The sequence below is a fragment of the Lipotes vexillifer genome, unplaced genomic scaffold (assembly GCF_000442215.2).
Source record: "Lipotes vexillifer unplaced genomic scaffold, Lipotes_vexillifer_v1.1 scaffold306, whole genome shotgun sequence".
NCBI lineage: Eukaryota > Metazoa > Chordata > Mammalia > Artiodactyla > Lipotidae > Lipotes > Lipotes vexillifer.
In genome coordinates, this window is record NW_006789814.1 from 2058810 (window position 1) to 2078556 (window position 19747).

The 19747-nt window shown below is 43.5% G+C and overlaps 1 protein-coding gene across 1 annotated transcript in view; it reads left to right on the forward strand.

Moving 5' to 3' along the window:
• Positions 1-6117: 6117 nt before the first annotated feature.
• Positions 6118-19747, forward strand: part of TXNDC11 (thioredoxin domain containing 11) — a 64472-nt gene continuing 50842 nt past the window's right edge. The window contains exons 1-4 of the mRNA XM_007462823.1: positions 6118-6483; positions 13068-13284; positions 15238-15335; positions 18784-18913. Coding sequence (XP_007462885.1) covers positions 6230-6483; positions 13068-13284; positions 15238-15335; positions 18784-18913 — 699 coding nt within the window. The 5' untranslated portion in view covers positions 6118-6229. The remainder of the gene's footprint in view (positions 6484-13067; positions 13285-15237; positions 15336-18783; positions 18914-19747) is intronic.

Here is a 19747-nt window from a genome sequence, read left to right on the forward strand (position 1 = left end):
GAAAAAAAAAAAAAAGAAAAAAAAAAACTGGGTACTAAAATCACAAAGTTACTTTTTAGTTTTTTTTTTTTTTGGCCGCACCACTCGGCTTGCGGGATCCCAGTTCCCCGACGACCAGGGATCGAACCTGGGCCCTCAGCAGTGAAAGCGTGGACTCCTACCCACTGGACTGCCAGGGAATTCCCTAGATTTTTTTTAAAAAAACACTTTCATTTAAGCAGTTAATGACAGAAGGCAAATTAGAGAGACATGGCAGCAACTTTCACTCTGTCCCGCTCTCCTCTGATTCAGGTTGCTAATAGGCTTCTCTTATTGACTGACATGCTAACCCCTCTGGGGGCTCTTCTGTGTCTCATTCAGATGAATGCCCAGCAAGGGGACACACGGTCAGCTAAGATGTGGGCTGTGGGATTCCACAGACATGACTGTCTAGCACAGCGCCTTCTGTAGGGCCATTTTGGTTGTTGAAAGACCACTGAAGGTGTGGTCAGGACAGGCTGGCAGAGACAAGGAAAGGGCTGAGCTGTCCTGAGACCCAGATCTACTCCTGACCTGGCGAGCTAGGGAGAAGAGTCATGGCCAGGGTTTGGGGGCCGCCACCTCATGAGGACACTGCCAGTGCAGAGTCCCTGTTGGGGGTGGGAGTCAGAAGGAATGGCTGATGGACTCGAAAGTCACTTCTTCATGACAACCTTGAGTCAGTGGGGTTTGGGGCAAACAGAAAAGGGTCTTTGTTAAATGCGAGTGCAGCCTGGGTCGGGGGAGCATGGCTGCAAGTACAGAGAGAAGCGGTGCCTTCAGCAGAACCAGAGGCTGCAGAGTGAAAGGCAAGCCCGGGGGACTCCTTGAAGACCGCAGGAGACTGGTTTCCCTCCATGAACGGAAGGCAGTTGGGACCAGTTTTATTTGGCAGGTGCGTTAGCAGTGCATCTTATTTGCCAAATAAGTAATCTGTTTCTGTAGAGCGGACTGGCAGTGTTATCATTCTGCTGGGTCTCCCTAGTCTGATGGCCTTCGTGATGTTTTTCTTCTCCATCCTTCCAAACTCCTTTTATCCTTTTTTTCCAGGGAGAATAGATGTTAAAAAGCTGTCTCTGGTGCTCTGTTTTAGCTTGCAGTTTAACAAGTTGGTTGTCTTAACCTTTGGAATCTAGGCTAGAAATTTAAAAGTTTGACCGGTCAAGACGAGTATTGTTTGTTTTCCACACCCACATCCCCACCTCAAATTCTCTGTGCCTGGGCTTTCTTGCAGTTCTCTGTGCTCTGAACTATCCTTTCCGTAAATTCCATTTCTGCCTAAATCATCCAGTTTTTTGCCTCATTTCGGCTAAGAACCCCCCTGGCCACAGCCTTGGTCTCAGCATCAGGAAGTCAATGCTAATTATTCCACGGTGAAGTCACACCTCCACCCTAGAAGCGAAGAGGAGAACGAGGTGTGAGGGGGGAAAAGGACAAGAAAAAAAAAGTATGAAAGAGCAAAACCCGAATATTAACAGCAGATGAAACTAATAACTGGCATGTCTACTTGGACATGTTTATCTCCATATCTCCTCCAGGGTGGATTTTTTTCAACATTTAACAAATTGAGATACAATTTTTATAACAAATGTTTTACCATTTTAAAGTACAAATCCATGGTTTTAGTAGATTCCAAATGTGCTACAATCACCACAATGAATTTTAGAGTATTTCGTTACCTGAAACCAAACCCACACCCTAGTCTACCCACTCCCCTTGCTTTTCAAGCTGTAGGCAACTGCTCAACTGCATTGAGCCACAACTATGAGCCCACATGCCACAACTACTGAAGCCCGTGTACCTAGAGCACTTCACAACAAGAGAAGCCACCGCAATGAGAAGCCTGCGCACCACAACGAAGAGTAGCCCCCGCTCGCCACAGCTAGAGAAAGCCTGCACGCAGCAACAAAGACCCAATGCAACCAAAAAATAAAACTAAAGGAAAAAAAAACAAGCATTAGATGTTTTATATATGCTATATATATGTACACATACGTACAATGGAATATTAACTCAGCCATAAAAAAATGAAATATTGCCATTTGCAGCAACATGGATGGGCCACAGGATATTATGCTTAGAGAACTAAGTCAGAGAAAGATAGATACTATATAATATCCATTATATGTGGAACCTAAAAAAATAATACAAATGAATCTATATACAAAACAGAAACAGACAGACACAGAAAACAAACTTACGGTTACCAAAGGAGAGAGGAAGGGAGGGAAGGAACAATTAGAAGTATGGGATCAACAGGTACAAACAACTATACGTAAAATAGATAAGCAACAAGGATTTACTATACCTTGTATATAGCACAGGGAATTACCCAATATCTTGTAATAACCTATAATGGAACATAATCTGCAAAAAAACACTATGCTGTACACCTGAAACTAACACAATACTGTAAATCAACTGTACCTCAACTTTTAAAAAATTTAGTTGAAACTACAGAATGTAAAATACGGGTTTTCTTGTGTAAGAAACACTGACAGATACCAAGCCAGAGACTCAGATTTAAGGAAACTGGTGAGTGACTTCCCTGGTTGCGCAGTGGTTAAGAATCCACCTGCCAATGCAGAGGACATGGGTTTGAGCCCTGGTCCGCGAAGATCCCACATGCCGCGGAGCAACTAAGCCCGTGTACCACAGCTACTGAGCCTGCGCTCTAGAGCCCGTGCTCCACACCAAGAGAAGCCACCGCAATGAGAAACCCGCGCACCACAGCGAAGGGTAGTCCCCGCTCGCCGCAACTAGAGAAAGCCCACACGCGGCAACAAAGATCCAACGCAGCCAAAAATAATAAATAAATAAATAAATTTATATATCTAAAAAAAGGAAACTGCTGAAAGGACAAAATAGAATAAAATATTTGAAGCAAGTGATACTGAGTTACCATAGTAACTCACTTTTAAAAATAACCAAATTTGGCTTAGACACAATAGTAATGAGTCAGTTAAAAAGACAGAATTACAAAATTTGGGGCAGGGGAAAAATGATTATTAGCACACGAAAGGAAAAAAAAGAACTCTGATTAAGAAAAAAAAATTAACAAGCATTATTTCTCTCCGATTCTAAGAAAGGATTAATACCTGGGAGAAATATATGTAATCTTCCCCCTGCCCCCTACTCAAATGCCACCACCTTGATCATGGTATAAAAAGTGGCCATGAAAGCTCAGATATTGGTTGATGTGGACTAGTTAGGGTTGACATAGCCCTGAAGAGCAGTGCAGCCTGACCCAGATGGCCTGGTGTAATCTGAAATGAATTTATCATTGTTTCAGGAGAACACCTAGGGCCAGAGCAGCAGCCAGATGTCTAGAAAGAGAATAGTAAAAGAAACGTCCTTTTATTGATCCAGGGTGGTTTCCTGGCCTGTAAGACACTGCCCTGCATTGCCATAAGATATTGTGGGTCTCATGAGATAACCCACAGGCAGCAAAAGTACTTTGAACCTTATAAAGGCCTGTGCAAACGACAGGTGTCTTTCAGAAGAGTAGTGTGGATTCTGTTCTAGCAACCTACAGGGAATGGGTACTGGTGACTTCGGACCGTATTTGTTTTTGTTAGTAATATACTATGTAACTCAAATCTACACAAAGAAATCAAGAGAGCTAGAAATGGTAAATAAGGTTAATATTTTTTTAAAAACTAGAAATACATTTTTTTCTCTTCTAGCTTCTTCCAATAAGATTATATAAAACAATAATGTAACACTATATTATTCAGTTTGTAGTAGATTAAAAAAAGAGTAATAATAGCATAAAAAAGGGAGGAGGAAACGGAGCTGTATTGGAGCAGTTTCCCTATCTTACTGAAATTAAGTTAGTATAAATCTGAAGTAACTAAAAAAAAAAGTTTTAAATCATTAAAGGAATTAATAATGTTTTAGAAAAGATCCACTTAATACAAAAGAAGGAAGTAAAGAACAAAGAGATGTAGAAACCAAAGAGCAAAATGGCAGGTGAATATGAGCTACCGTGTTGGGCCTCCGCGGTTAACACACTTAATGCTCTGGGTCACCTATGAAGGTGACCATTCATAGCACATTTTACATCCCTGGAAAATCTGCACCGGGGTCATGCGGCTGGCTTGCGGCACAGGTAGGGTCTCATCTCCTGTTTTTTTTGTTTTTTTGCGTGGCATCATACTGCCTTAGTTCCCTCCGAGTTTTATCTGCCTGGTTTGTAGTTATTGACAACGGAAGTCGAGTCTAGATCTGGGGCCCCAGCAATTTGGTAACTACGGACATTCTCTTAGTTCCAGGTATACTTGTCCCAGGGAAACAATCCCTTCCTGTCACTCTCAACTCATATTTCATCCTTCTCCGACTTGTTTTTAATCACAAAAACTTATTTAGAGGGACTTCCCTGGTGGCGCAGTGGTTAAGACTCTGCCTGCCACTGCAGGGGACACGGGTTCGAGTCCTGATCCAGGAAGATCCCACATGCTGCAGAGCAACTAAGCCCGTGCGCCACAACTACTGAGCCCATGTGCCACAACTACTGAAGCCGCATGCCCAAAGCCCATGCTCCGCAACAAGAGAAACCACCACAATGAGAAGCCCGCGCATCACAACTACAGAAAGCCCGTGCGGCAACAAAGACTCAACGCGGTCAAAAATAAATTAATTAAAAAAAAAAACTTACTTATAAAGGACCTAACATTTAGAGTCACAGAGGATTTAGAGTCGACAGTGGGTCGCTGGAGCGGCTTGTTAACCTTGCCTTTGAGCCTGAATTCCTCACCTACTAGCTTTGTGGCCGCAGTCACGTGGCTTTTCCAAACCTCGGTTTTCGCATCTGTGAAGTGAGTACAGGCTGTACAGACGCTCCTCCCAGGGGTGTGATGTAGGCATATGGTGCTCAGGCGCACAGCACTTCACTGGTGCAGGAAATGGACACTGGGAGACGACAGTCACTAAAATTTGAATACTCACTATGGGCCCGGCAGTTTCCGTCAATGACCTCATTTAATTTTCAAAGCAAGGCTTCCCTGGTGGCGCAGTGGTTATGAATTCGCCTGCCAATTCAGGGGACACGGGTTTGAGCCCTGGTGCGGGAAGATCCCTCATGCCGTGGAGCAACTGAGCCCATGTGCCACAACTACTGAGTCTGCACTCTAGAGCCCACGAGCCACAACTACTGAGCCCGCGTGCCACAAGTATTGAAGCCCGCTCACCTAGATAGAGCCCGTACTCCGCAACGAGAAGCCACTGCAATGAGAAGCCCACGCACTGCAACAAAGAGTAGCCTCCGCTTGCCGCAACTAGAGAAAGCCTGTGCACAGTAACGAAGACCCAACACAGCCACAAATAAATAAAATAAATTTATTTTAAAAAAATCCTCAAAGCAGCTCCGTGAGGGTGGTACTGATATCACCCCCATTTTACAGATGTGTAAACGGAGGCCGTAACCTCTCCCGCCTCACTCCTGGATCCGCGGGCACTTCTCGCCTCTGTACGTGTTTTCCTTTCATTAAGCGGGGACAATAAATGGCACCTACATCCTCTGGAGCCTGTAGTGATATTAGCAGACACGGCTGCTGTCACCATCACGGCTCTTTAAACTCAAGGAGCCAAGCGGGGACTCCCTGTAGCCGGGGTCTGCCGAGGTCTGCGCTGGCTGTACGCAGGGATAGGAGTGGCCGGACGCTAGGCGCCGGCGCCTGCGCAGACTCAGTGGACTGGGTACCGGAGCGAGCAAGTGGCTACGGCGGCTTCGGCGCATACGTCAGGGACGGGGGCGGGGCCTGTGGGACTACGCCGCGGCTGCCCCGCCGCCAGCGGGGAACAGATCCGCGCAGACTCCGTAAGCGAGGGGGCGTGGCTCTATGGGGGCGGGGCTGATGGGCGGTGTCACGCAGCCTCTCGGGTGGGGGCGGAGCCGCTTGTGCGGGGGCGGGCGCCGCGGCTGTGGCTGCCGCGGCTGCCCCGCCGCCAGCGGGGAACAGATCCGCGCAGACTCCGTAAGCGAGGGGGCGTGGCTCTATGGGGGCGGGGCTGATGGGCGGTGTCACGCAGCCTCTCGGGTGGGGGCGGAGCCGCTTGTGCGGGGGCGGGCGCCGCGGCTGTGGCTGAGCTGACGTGGACCGTACGGGTTAGCTGGCTCGGCGAGTTGCGGGATTGGGGAGCGACGGGCCGGCCCGGGCCTTCGGGCCCTTGGCGGCGGCGGCGGTATAAAGCCAGCGACGGGGAGCATGTAATGTCGGAATGCGGAGGCCGCGGCGGCGGCGGCGGCGGCGGCAGCAGCAGCGACGACGCCGAAGACGAGGGTGGCGGTGGCGGCGGCCCCGCGGGCTCCGGCTCCCTCAGCCCGTCCCCGGCTGCTTCCTCAGAGGGCCGGCTCCGCCGCGGTTTGCGCGGCGCCTCCCTCATGGCGCGCCGGCGGCCCGAGCTGCTCTGCGGGGCCGTGGCGCTCGGCTGCGCGCTGCTCCTCGCACTCAAGTTCACCTGCAGGTAAGGCGGCCCGCACCCCCGGGCCCGGCGCCCCCTCGGCCCGGCGGGCGGCGCGTAGCCGTCTTGGGCCTAGGGGTCGAGGGTCGTAGCGGCCTCCGGGGAAGTCGGGCCTGACTTTGCCTGGAGCTATGGACTTGACCCTCCTCCAGCATGCGGCCATGCCCGCCGCGTTCCTTCTCTCCGGCCAGCGAGCCCTAAGGCGAGGTTTTGGGGTGCTGCCCGGCGCCCCTTCTTCCCATTTTAATACCGAGGAAGGCGGGCCAGGTTCCGAGCTGCTTGTCAGCTGTTGGGGTTTCTTGGGGGTGCCCCTGCCACTTCTGCCCAGGCTGCAAGACCCTCATTTATCACCCATTTTATTTCCCTTATGCCTAGGCTAGGCGTAGACAACCTTTAGCGTCCCACATGTTGACAGTTCATGCACTCATCGATATAGCGATTATTTATCCGCACCTCTTGTGTGCGGAGCGCTCATCCAGGTGAGCAATGAAGATAAAAAGTCCCTGTTCTCCATTCCAGGGGGTGGTACAGACAGTAAATAAGAAAACTTAATATAATTTTAAAGAGCTTCAGTAAGTGCTGTGCAGGGAATAGAAGCGAAGAGCGTGGGGCAGAAAGGCCTTCCTAAGGGAGCTAGATAGGAAATGCACCCGCGAAGGGGAAGGGGCCAGCATTGGGGAGATCTGGGGGAAGCGTCCAGGGGAGGGGAAGGAGCAAGTGCAAAGGTCCTTTGACCTGAGGCTGGACAAGGCTGGTGTTTTCCTGGAACTGGAAGGAAGGCCTGAGTAGGCTGGAGTGTAGTGAGCAGGAAGAGTGAAAGTTAATGTCTCTCTTTGGGAAAGTACACAAATAGAAAATTTACTTTAAATTTCAGGAGTACTTCTGGGCTCCCAAATCCACAGTATATCTCCTGGGACTCCAATTTATAAATCTGTGGTGCCACTGACTGGCATATTGGCGACGAGGAAGATTTCAACTTGGAACATTTTTATTGAGTCTGTTAAAGACAATATGTGGCCCCTGTTGTCAAAGAGATGTCAAAGGATTGGGGATTGTAGTGGAAAGAACAAATTATAATAACTCTCATTGAGTATTTGCTATGTGCCAGGTGCTATACTACCAGCGGGGTTTCTCAGCCCTGGTACTGTTGATATCTTGGGTCAGATAATCCTTGTTGTGGCGGGCTGTCCTGTACATTATGGGATGTTTAGCGGCATCCCTGGCCTCTGCCTACTACATGCCAGTACCTACTACCTGCTCCTACCCCTCCACCCCAGTGTGACAACCAGAAGTGTCTCCAGACAGTACCAAATGCCCTCTGGGGAACAGAATCGCCTGTTTGAGAACTACAGATTACATGAATGCATTTATTCACTTAACACATGATCTGAGAGCCTAATATGGATGACTTAAGTCTCAATCCAGTAAAGTCTGGATATACATACTCTTACCCTTCCAATTTACACACGAAGAAGTGGAGCTTTGGTCGTGATGCAAAACTTGCCCCAAATCACATCCACCTAATAAGTGGCTGAACTGGAATTTGAATCCTTTATTGTCAGGAATTAGTCTCTTTACCTTGTTCTTTATCACGTCCTGCCCAAGGAAATTAAAGTATTTTACAAGGTAGAATATTGCAAGGTAGTATTTGGATTCAAATTAGGAGGAGAGGTTTTCTCTCCTGCAAGGGTTGGGGGGCTTACTTGCATCACTTTGTCCATCTATAGTAATAACGTGCGGTGTTCGCTCTGAGAGAACAGGGCTTAATAGATATGAAAGTGCTTTGAGATTTCAGGAAGATGGAAGAGTGTAAACCCAATTACTAGAGCAGACTGAGCAGCGTCCCCACCTACTTCAGGCAAGAAGAGTGAACCAGTGAACAGGCTGCTTGCCTGTCCAGCTTCTTTGTGTGCCACTGGCAAATTTCAGTCTTTTAATAGACTCAGATTGATTTTTTTAGAGTCTTCTTTGGTGGAATGGTGTCATGATACTACTTTATCGCTCTGCAACTGACTCTAACATTTCTGCCACTCTTTTCCTATTTTACTTTTAAGATCTTTGTGTTGATGAGGACAGAGGCTTAAAGGAGAGTAGAATTTTTTAAATTAATTTTTATTAATAGCTCCAGGCCTGAAATAGGTGACAACCCTCTTCACTGTCTTGCTGCTTAGCTGAGTTCAAATCAGATAACATTAAGAAAAGGTTGATTTGGGGTTGAAACACTATGAATAATTGTGCATTTCTGGGAACTTAAATCTCTGTGCTACCTGCTTTTCTGTGCATTGAATCTCCATGACTTCATCCTCACTTTGCTTTTACCCTGATTTGTGGGGAAAAAAATTGTGAGTGTGTGTTTGTCTCTATTATCTCTATATGTATTTTGCTTTATATATTCATTTTGCTTTATTTCGTTTTGTAAGCTCAAAGCCGCTTCAGATCCTTTGGGAGTAAGTGTATAGAGTATGAGTCTTATACAAAAATTGGGAGTTGCAACAGGCCTTCCTTGTTTGCAACCAACTCTTGAGTTTTTGGTGCCTGAGATTTACACTTCAAAGCTGCAGGAAATCTTTGATTAGGTATAGTTTCTCAAAAACGAGAGCAAATTTAGGAGTTAAATGGAAACTCGTGAATGTTTCTGTTGGGGCAGAGGCATATGTTTTCTCTGCCCTGGTTAATGTTTGCTTTTTAATGGGCCATGGGTTTATCTGGCTCATTTACTTGAGGAGCTGCTCTGAACATGCAGAGCAACAGTACTAAGTTGATGATTATCCTCTGTTTGACTGTCACAGACCTACATTTTCCCTCAGATTGCGTATCTAACTTTTAAGACGAAATTTGAATAGTACAAAAATAGTACCTCCAAACAGGAGCATTTTGGACTTGCTGAGAAATGTGTCACTTATTCACTGCAAGACCTCTCTCCCCTCTGCATGACTGTCTTCTTGTCACTCAGGTCTTAGCTTAAAAGATACCACCCTGGGCTTCCCTGGTGGCGCAGTGGTTGAGAATCTGCCTGCCAGTGCAGGGGACACGGGTTCGAGCCCTGGTCCGGCAAGATCCCACATGCCGCGGAGCAACTGGGCCCGTGAGCCACAGCTACTGAGCCTGTGCATCTGGAGCCTGTGCTCCACAACAAGAGAGGCCGCGACAGTGAGAGGCCCGCGCACCGCGATGAAGACTGGCCCCTGCTCGCCGCAACTAGAGAAAGCCTGCGCACAGAAATGAAGACCCAACACAGCCAAATAAATAAATAAATAAATTTATAAAAAAAAGATACCACCCTGCCCACCACCCCATTGAGGAGCTTCTAGGTTTCCTGTCTCATCACTGTGTTAAATTCTCCACAGAACATGATCATTTTGTGTGGTTTTATGTTTGTTTACACGTTTGGTTGTTTGCCTGTCTCCCTCCCTGAGAAAGGAAGCCCTAGTAAGGCAAATGGACCTTCTGACATTTTTTTAAATAAATAAATGTATTTATTTATTTACTTATTTTTGGCTGTGTTGGGTCTGTGTTGCTGCGTGTGGGCTTTCTCTAGTTGTGGTGAGCAGGGGCTACTCTTGGCGGTGCAGTGGCTTCTCTTGTTGCGGAGCACGGGCTCTAGGTGCATGGGCTTCAGTAGTTGTGGCATGCGGGCTCAGTAGTTGTGGCTCGCAGGCTCCAGAGCGCAGGCTCAGTAGTTGTGGCTCATGAGCTTAGTTGCTCCGTGGCATGTGGGATCTTCCCGGACCAGGGCTCAAACCCATGTTCCCTGCATTGGCAGGTGGATTCTTAACCACTGCACCACCAGGGAAGTCCCTGACATTTTGATTCTTTCAGATTGTCCTTAATAATATATGTCTGTATGGATTTATGTTTAATTTGCTTTCACATAGGTTCAGGTAAGGTGTAGGGTAGGTTTGTTCATTTCACAAATTACTGAACTTCAGAGTACTGGGAACTGCCAAACAGTGAGGATATAACAGTGAAAAAGGGAGCCAGGATCCTTGACCTCATGGAGTTAATAAACAGGTAAAATAAGTAAGTTACAGATTATGGTGAGGGCTATGAAAGCAACTTCTCAACGGGAAGCTGAGATAAAAAAATTTGAGAGCGGCCTGCTTCTGGGAGACTCATCAGAGCAATCCTCACCAAGGAGGTAACACACCAGCAAAGCTTTTTGCTAATCAACGTCATTGTAGTATAATTTACATTCAGTAAAATTCACACATTTTACATGTATAGGTCCATGACTTTTGGCAAATGTAACCACCTCCATTCTCTTAGTCAAGATATAGAACATTTCCTTGTCCCCAGAAAATTTCCTCAGTACCCCTCTACAGTTAGCCTTCCTGCCCCGCTCTCAGCTCTAGACAACCACTGATGTGATTTATTTCATTATAGATTGGTTTTGCCTGTTTTGGAATTTCATATAAGTGCACTCATATGTATTCTTTAGTGTCTGACTTCTTTCATTCAGTATAATTATTTTGAAACTCATCCAGTTATAGTGTGTATCAGTTCTTTTTTTATATTGCTGAGTAACATTTAATTGTAAGAATACACCCCAGTTTATTTATCCTTTCACCTAGTGAGTTACTACAGCTTTTTTATGCTTACTATTCATGTGGTTTATCTTTTCCCATCCTTCTGTCTTTATGTTCAGAATGCTTTTAGATGGCATATGGTTGGGTTTTGCTTCATTATCCAACCTGGCAATCTCTTCCTCTTAATTGGGTGGTTTAGTCCTTTCATATTTAATGTAATTATTGATATGGTTGGGTTTATGTCTACCTTCTGGCTATTTGTTTTCCATTCGTACCTTCTGATTTTTGTTCCTTTCTTGGTCCTTTTCTGCATTTTTTTCCCCCCCTGCACCTTGGGGCCTGCGGGATCTTAGTCCCCCAACCATGGACTGAACCCAGGCCCTCGGCAGTGAAAGCACAGAGTCCCAACCACTGGACTGCCAGGGAATTACCTCTTTTGGGTTAATTGAATATTTTTTAGGGTTCCATTTTTATTTCCTCTATTGGTTTCTTAGCTAAGCTGCTATAATGGTTTTATACTATTTTAATGCAGATATGTGGACAGCTCAAGGCATTTACTAGGACTATTTAACTTGGTGGGATGCAGCTTGAGCCGAGACCTTTTTGTCTCGATGGGGAAATAGTGGCAGCTCTGTGACTTCTGACTACTTGTTTAGTTTTATTTTCTTTCTTCTCCTGATCTTCTGGGAATCTCAAATACGTACTTAGGAAACCTGTTTTCCAGTAAAATGGGCTGTTGCTTTGTTATTCATCTTTATTAACCTTCGGATCATAACATATATCTGGAGAAATCTATATTATTATTTAATTATTACTTTTGCCTGAGTGCCCTGGATAACTATAGGCCAGCTCCAGCCAATAAACTTAACGTGAGTTGATTGTAAGCATTTCTGATGCCTATTAGTGGTGCCACGTGTGCTCCCTCCCCTTAATTCTGAGTGACTCACTGGTGGCTGTGAAACCCTGGAGATCAGTGGCTTTTGTGGAGAGCAAGGCTGCAGAGAGATAAGGATGGAGTCTTTTGGGTGGGGGAGGAAAGGATCTGGATTATTCAGAGACACCCTTCTCAACTCTTCCTGGTGGTCTAGTGGTTAGGATTTGGCTCTCTCTCAAAGACACCCTTCTCTTCTGCTCTCCACTGCCCTCCCACCCCATACCTGGGCAGACATTGTTAAGAATCGTTTTTGTGGACTTCCCTGGTGGCGCAGTGGTTAAGAATCCGCCTGCCAATGCAGGGGACACGGGTTCAAGCCCTGGTCCAGGAAGATCCCACATGCTCCAGAGCAACTAAGCCCATGTGCCACAACTACTGAGCCTGCGTGCCACAGCTACTGAAACCCGCAAGCCTAGAGCCCGTGCTCCGCAACAAGGGAAGCCACCGCAGTGAGAAGCCCGCGCATCACAAAGAAGAGTAGCTCCGCTCACCACCACTAGAGAAAGCCCGCGCACAGCAATGAAGACCCAACACAACCAAAAATAAATAAATAAAATAAATTTTTAAAAAATAGTTTTTATTATTTATTTATTTGCTTTTTAATTTTTGGCTGCATTGGGTTTCCGTTGCTGTGTGCGGGCTTTCTCTGGTGGCGGCAAGTGGGGGCTACTCTTTGTTGTGGTGGGCAGGCTTCTCATTGCTGTGGCTTTTCTTGTTGCGGAGCACAGGCTTTAGGCACGCAGGCTCAGTAGTTCTGGCTCGCAGGCTCTAGAGTGCAGGCTCAGTAGTTGTGGTGCACGGGCTTAGTCGCTCCGAGGCATGGTATCTTCCCGGTCCAGGGATCAAATGCGTGTCCCCTGCATTGGCAGGCAGATTCTTAACCACTGCGCCACTGGGGAAGTCCAAGAATCATTTTAGCTTGTTATTCATATCTTGCATTCTCTCAGCCAAATGTTGCCTTAACTTAGCACAAAATATTACTTTTATACTCCAGGACAGTGTTTTGGGAACTCCATTTTCTTTTTCAAAAGAAGACTTTTCTTTTAAGCTTCATTCTTCTTCCACACAGAGCTGTTGTTAGAAGAAGATAAACTAAACAATCTTGTTTGTGTTTGCTTTTTTTTTAGTCGAGCAAAAGATGTGATAATTCCAGCAAAGCCACCTGTCAGCTTTTTCTCCTCGAGGTCTCCGGTTCTTGACCTCTTCCAGGGGCAGCTGGACTATGCAGAGCACATTCGCCAGGATTCGGAGGTGGTGCTCCTGTTCTTCTACGCTCCATGGTGTGGACAGTCCATCGCCGCCAGGGCAGAAATTGAACAAGTAGCGAGTCAGCTTTCAGACCAGGTAATGCTGACATTCAGCCTGAGAATCAAATGACCGTCAGTTCCTGTGCAGGGCTGGTTATCCCCATAGAGACACCTTACCCAGATGGCTGATTTTGCCAGGGTGACAGCCAGGAGCCTTACTTCGTAAATTGTAAAGCCTTCTATAAAGAAATAGAATTTCTGACTGTGATGGTCATAGTTGGTCAGAGGCAGGAGAGGAATTGATCTATTCCTTGTCTTCCCTTTACCCCTCTCTCTCACCCCCCTTAAAAATGGCTGATAGTAACCAAGCCAGCACTTGCAGGGAGGAAAGGACTTTAAGGGAGCACTGGGAGGCAAGCTTAAAGGAAATCACCACTTTGTAAGTCATTCCCCAAGTTTTCTGAATTTAGAGAACTTGTGGGGGAAAAGAGGAGAATCTGTTTTATTTTAGGGTAAGTGTCAATTACTTGTTATCTTACTGTCAGCTTAGGGAATATGTCCTTCAGAGTGACTATAGGGATGGTGTGCTGGTGTGCAGGCCCGTGCTGTTCCTCAGGACAGCCCTGCAAGCTGATGCTGGTAGCCTGGTTCCTCTGAAGCAGGACCTCAGGTTTAGAGGGCAGAGTGGTTTGTTAAAGGTCACGGGACAAATGGTAGAGGTTACAGTGCCATCCACAACTGATGGGCTCTGCTTTTTTCAAAAAATTTTTTCAGCTTCTTCTAAATTGAGAGCTTATTGTTCTATGTTCTCAGTAGGGAAAAGGAGTGGGTTTATTTTTGGAAACAGGCAAAAATTTTTTGAGCCACATTACTTAATAAAATTAGCATACACAGTAGATTGTGCCCTATTTTTGAGATGTCAACTTTAGTAAAGATATTGTTGCTCTTCTTTCTAATAGATAGACTATTAAAGGAGCTCTTGAGAGTTTCCACTAAGTTTTGAGCAATATTGCTATCTAAATATAAGGCATCTGAAAGTGACTTTTCATTTGTAGTCTTCATATGTTTTCAATATTTTATTATAAAAAATTTAAGATATATAGCAAAGGTGACATATACCTGCCACTTAAATTCTATCACCATTTTATTACACTTGTTTTATCATGTGTTTATTCATCTTCCCATCCCTCTAATCAGTGGTTCTCAACTAGAGGCAGTTTTGTCTCTCAAGGGACCTTTGGGACTGTGGAGAGGTCTTTGGTTGTCACTACTTGAGGGGGATGCTACTGGCATCTAAGGAGTAAAAGCCAGGGATCCTACACCATGCTGCATCCAGTGTGTGGAAGAGCCTCCCCTCACCCCACCCCCAACAAAAACAAACATAACATCAACAAAAAACCCTGTAACAATTCAAGCCCAAAATGTCAGTAGTAGCGAAGGTGAGACACTCTGCTACAGTCTAACTGTTAATCCATCTTATTTTGGGTACATTTCAAAGTAAATTGTGGACATTGGGATACTCCTCCTTAAATACTTTAGCATTTATCTATAAACACATACTTAATCCATATTTTGCTATCTAATGGTACATTTTAGAGCATAGCTCTAGTCATCTATTATCTTTATTCATTTTTAATATAGTTACTAAAAATTTTAAAATGGTCCTTTGAAATATTTCATCTGTAGGTAAGATTTTTTTCCTTCTCAGATGCTCAGTTTGACTAACAAAAGACATCCTACTACTGAGTTTTAGTGTAACCATGCTTAGAAAAAGTTTGTTGGTGTCATTCACTTCAGAATTTGAAGCAAATCATTCTCCTCTTGGGCCAGACTCCAAAATATTCAGAGTCCTAACTGGACACTATGGACAGGTGTCTTTCTTTGTCCTTGTCGTGGCAAATGATAACCTTCTTTGAACACTCAAAAAACAATTTTTTTAATACTTTCTGTTTCAGAGAGGAATTGTTCCATTTCTATAATTTTATCTTTTAAATCTTGGCAATTTTTCAGTTGCTATTTATAGTTATTTGAAACCTTCTTTGGCTTGCAGGTGTTGTTTGTCGCAGTTAACTGTTGGTGGAATCAGGGGAAATGCAGAAAACAGAAACACTTCTTTTATTTTCCTGTAATATACCTGTATCATCGGAGGTAAGAACTTTCAAGTAGCGATTCTAATTCCAATTAAGTTTATCAGTTTCAAAGTGAATTTTGTTATATTCACTGTAGAAAATTGAGAAAATACAGATAAGCAAAAATAAGTAAATAAAAGGATCTGTGATTTTATTAGCCATTCATAATCACTGTGTGTTTTGATTTATATCCTCCTGTGAATATACATATCAACCCCCCCTTTTTTAATTAAAAAATGGGATCATGTAGTAATACTATGTCTTCAACTGCTTTTTCTTTATTTTGTGAACACTTTTTCATGTCATTACATATTCGATAGCATTGTTTTTATTATACCAGTTACTCCATTGTGTGGCTGAACATTTCAAATGTTTGAAAAGTATTTTATGGTATAAAAATATACAGAAGTCCTTATCCCATTACCTGGCAGCATAGCATAGTCAAGAGGGTATCTAACATCTTTTCAAATTGGGAAGAAAAAGACTACAAGTCCGCAATCCTATAATCTATCATTCTGAAATCCAGAGAGCTTTTAAAACCTGAAAGACTTCCATGAACTTTGTCCCCAAATGCATTCATCTGGCCTGAAGTACCAAGAGGCCACCTATAGTCTTTATACCACATCAGGTGCCACTGTACTCATTTTGCTGCAGAAATACTGGTGTTTCATTTTGGAGAACTGCCCACACCTTGCTGTGGGTGTTAAGTTATGTCTAAAATCTGACTTGAAGGATTTTGGAGACAGGAGATGGGATTCTGGACTCTGTGTAGTATAATTGGCTTGAAGTTTGTTACTGCTTGTAATTGGCTTGAAGTTTGTTACTGTAAAATGGTTTAAGAAGAGTTCACCAGTAAGAGCTTTACTTTTTTAGGCTTTATTTCCTCCCTCTAAAATTCCTGGGCCTTAATCAATGGGGATTTATTACAAACATCAACAGACTATCATTTGTGGATTATCTGTCATCTTTCAGCTCACTCCCATGTCTCTAACATAAACTTTGTGTGGAACAGAGTGTTGTTTCTCAGGAGCTATTAAATAGTATTTGGGCAAAAACATGCTTTCCTACCCTATCTCCACCCTCAAATTTTCCTCTGGGTATAAGAACAGTTTCTCAGAGTGACTTTCTGATGGTTACTTTTTTTTGTTTTCCTAAAAGGTAAGTATAAGGTGTTATACTTGAAGGATCTCAAAGTCAGTGCTGTGTAATGGGTGATAAGCTTCCCCTGGAGAGATCCCTGCGCTTCTTTTTTTCGAAATAGGAAATAGGGCACAGATGGCTAGCAGGGAGTGTAGGTCGTGCAACTGTATGTAACCAAGCCAGCTGCCCAGAGGTAGACTTAACTTGATGTGACATTAAAATAACAAGAGTTCCCTTGAATTGAGTACAAATGTCATTTGGGGATATGTGGGTGTGTAACATTGTCTTACACTATTTGTTTTCTTAGTTTTATAGAAAGGTTGGAAGGACACAAAAGGAACTTTAGAAATACTTAGTCCAACCGTCTCATTTTACACATGAGAAATTTGAGGCTGGTACTTGCCTTGAAGTGCTTGCCCCTCATCTTTGCCTGTTAAACTTTTACTTGTTTAAGTCAGTTCAGACCCATTAATACCCGTTTCAACATCTACCATTCCCGATGTTCCAAAAATAGAAGAAAGTGCTAAGTCACAGAGATACCCAAAAGGTAGCCTTTTCATATTCTATTTAAGAATCTTCAAGTCCTCTGTTTTATACATACACATATGAATGAATGTGTTCCTTCAACTAAACTCTCTTGTGAGCGTTTGGTAGTCTTGAGGTTCTTTTGGCTAATGGTGGTTGCACATATGGCCTTGAGTCTCATCACTGGACAGACCACTGCTATTTGTGTGTGTTCTTGCTGCTACTGTTTGTGTAATGGCTTAACTAGTAGTAGCTGCTTACAGAAATTAACAGGCTTTTCTGTTTTGTGAAAGTAGATTCCATTTTTTGGCTTGTATTGATGCCAGTTACAAAGGCAGTTTATAAAAGGCTCTGAAGCAGGGAGTAGTTTTCTCAAAACACTCTGTGCAGAGTTCAGCTGCCCTAGATCAGCTTGTCCTAAGGCAATGGCTATAGTGTGTTGGCAAAACGTGTCCTACATCCTGCATCCTGGGATCGTCTCATTACGAGTCACTGGGACCCTTGTAACACGGTACCAGGGAACCTCAGCAGAGCCTGTTTGCTTGAGTAATGAGGTTTCCAGATCACTTGCCTCCTTTTTGCTCAACAAAATAGGTTATCAGATAATTTTTTTGATTTCTTCCTTTAAATTAAAAAATGGTGGTGGTTGATGGGGTTGGTGGTGGTAGTAATTTTAAAACTTGAATTAGTTAACACATGAGTTGTAGTAAGTCTTGAATTGACAGAATTGTTCACCCAGTCTCTCAGCTGTGCATGTAGAATGCTATTTTTACTTTTTTCATGCTAATATTCCTCTGTCTGGTATCATATTCTGCAGTGCACACCGAAGAATTGTGTTTATCTTATCACATTATATGTGTGTGTTAATTTCTGTAACCATATATTATAGTTATGTGATCACCATTTATACATTTCTTTACTGTGCTCTATTGTTGCTATTAAAGGTAAGCTTAATGTCAATTTCTATTTAGAGAGAAGAATGGTTATGGAATTGGTGAATTTCGCCATACTCCGTACTCCGTCACCCCCACCACATACCATCCAATTATATTTGAGCAATGTCTCTTTGCAAGATTGAAGAAAGCCATGTGAGGATTCTGATTAGCTTAGGATAACTGAATGTTGGAAGCATTGCTTAGCAATACTAAAACAAATTCCTGCGCATTCCCAAGCACAACTGGAGGGGAAAATAAGGAATATCGTTTGTATAGGTCCCTGATTTCATACCTTCATATAATTTTTTGTTGTTGTAATAAAGCTTTAAATAGGTTTAAGTTTCATTTAGTGATCCTTTGTGTAAGTACATCTAAGAATATTTAATAACTACTTTTTAGTAGGCCAAGGACCAAGTGTTCAACTTGTTCCTTATTTTGGAGTGACTTGGAAAGTCTGCCCCTACGTCCCCCCCACCCCCCAATTGAATTGTGTAGTGAAGATCCTGGAATCCTTTGGCATTTGGTCAGTTTCCAGGGTCCCCTCTCTGTTTTGTTTTGTTTTTAAAGAAGTAGTGTGAGAATTAATTTTTTTCAGAGACTAGAATGAATGTTCTTTGCTCTGAAATTCAGTTTGCAGAATTACGCTCATATAAAAAAGTAATGGCCACTTGTACCCCCCCTTACATAAAATGCTTGTTCTTAATTGGCCCTCCAGTTACCTCCTGAGACAAGGAAGGCTACTTATGTATGAAACAGTTGGGATCCTAAAGCAAGACTTTTTCATTTTGTGATGTTGATGATTTCAGGTATATATTACAGGTTTAATGCATGGTGTATTATTTTTAATTTTTATTTTTTTGGTACTAGTTTTGGACCAATCGAATACAAAGGCCCCATGAGTGCTGTTTACATTGAGAAGTTTGTCCGCCGTGTGATGAAACCACTTCTCTACATCCCATCTCAATCAGAATTACTAGATTTTCTCTCAAACTATGAGGTACCTATCTTTCCTATCTTCTCCCATTCCCCCAGGCTTCACTGGGTTGCATTGGATTGTTTATATTAGAAGAGTCTTTATACCTCCTGATTTGTAGCAATTAAAAGATCTCATTAGAGATAAGCCCCGATTAAATGCTTTTTGAGATACTTGATTATAGGGATAGTTTGGCCAAGTGAGTTTTTAAAGAGTAAAATACTTGCAAAACCTTGTCTATTTTTTATTCAGGAATTTTTAACAAACTTTCAGTTTGTCTCAGAATTAAGTTAGAGTATGTAAAAATTAACATAATTTTTATGCAACTACAGATTTCTAAAAATTTTATTTGTTGCTTACAGCATTTTACTCAGATCCCTGGTTTTTCTTGTCAGTTGTAGTTTAGCTTTAAAAAAGCAAAACAAAACTAGGAATATGTTCCTTTCTGTTTTATTAAGTGCATAACAATTTCAAGGTTCATTAACAGAATGTTTCCTAACATGGCTTCTCTGCTGCTTTCCCATTGCCAGTCAACCCCTGATGGATTATTTTGGTAGGATCCTCAGTGCGTGTTCAGGACAGCTTATTGAGAGGCCAGTATAAAGCTTAAAACAATCTCAGTAAATTATAAAAATAGTTCCACAAAAAAATTCATTGGATCAAGTGTAAAATTGTACTGGGGCCCAAGTAAAAATGATACTTAGCTACAACAAAATCAAGACCATAAGTACCTGACAGAGATAAAAACCTTATGAATCCATACCTCAGTAATTCAGAATTTAGCAATTGTCACTTGGTTGAAGTTTACCTTTTGCACTATGTATATTTTATGTAGGTAGGATGTGAATTTCTTTCCCT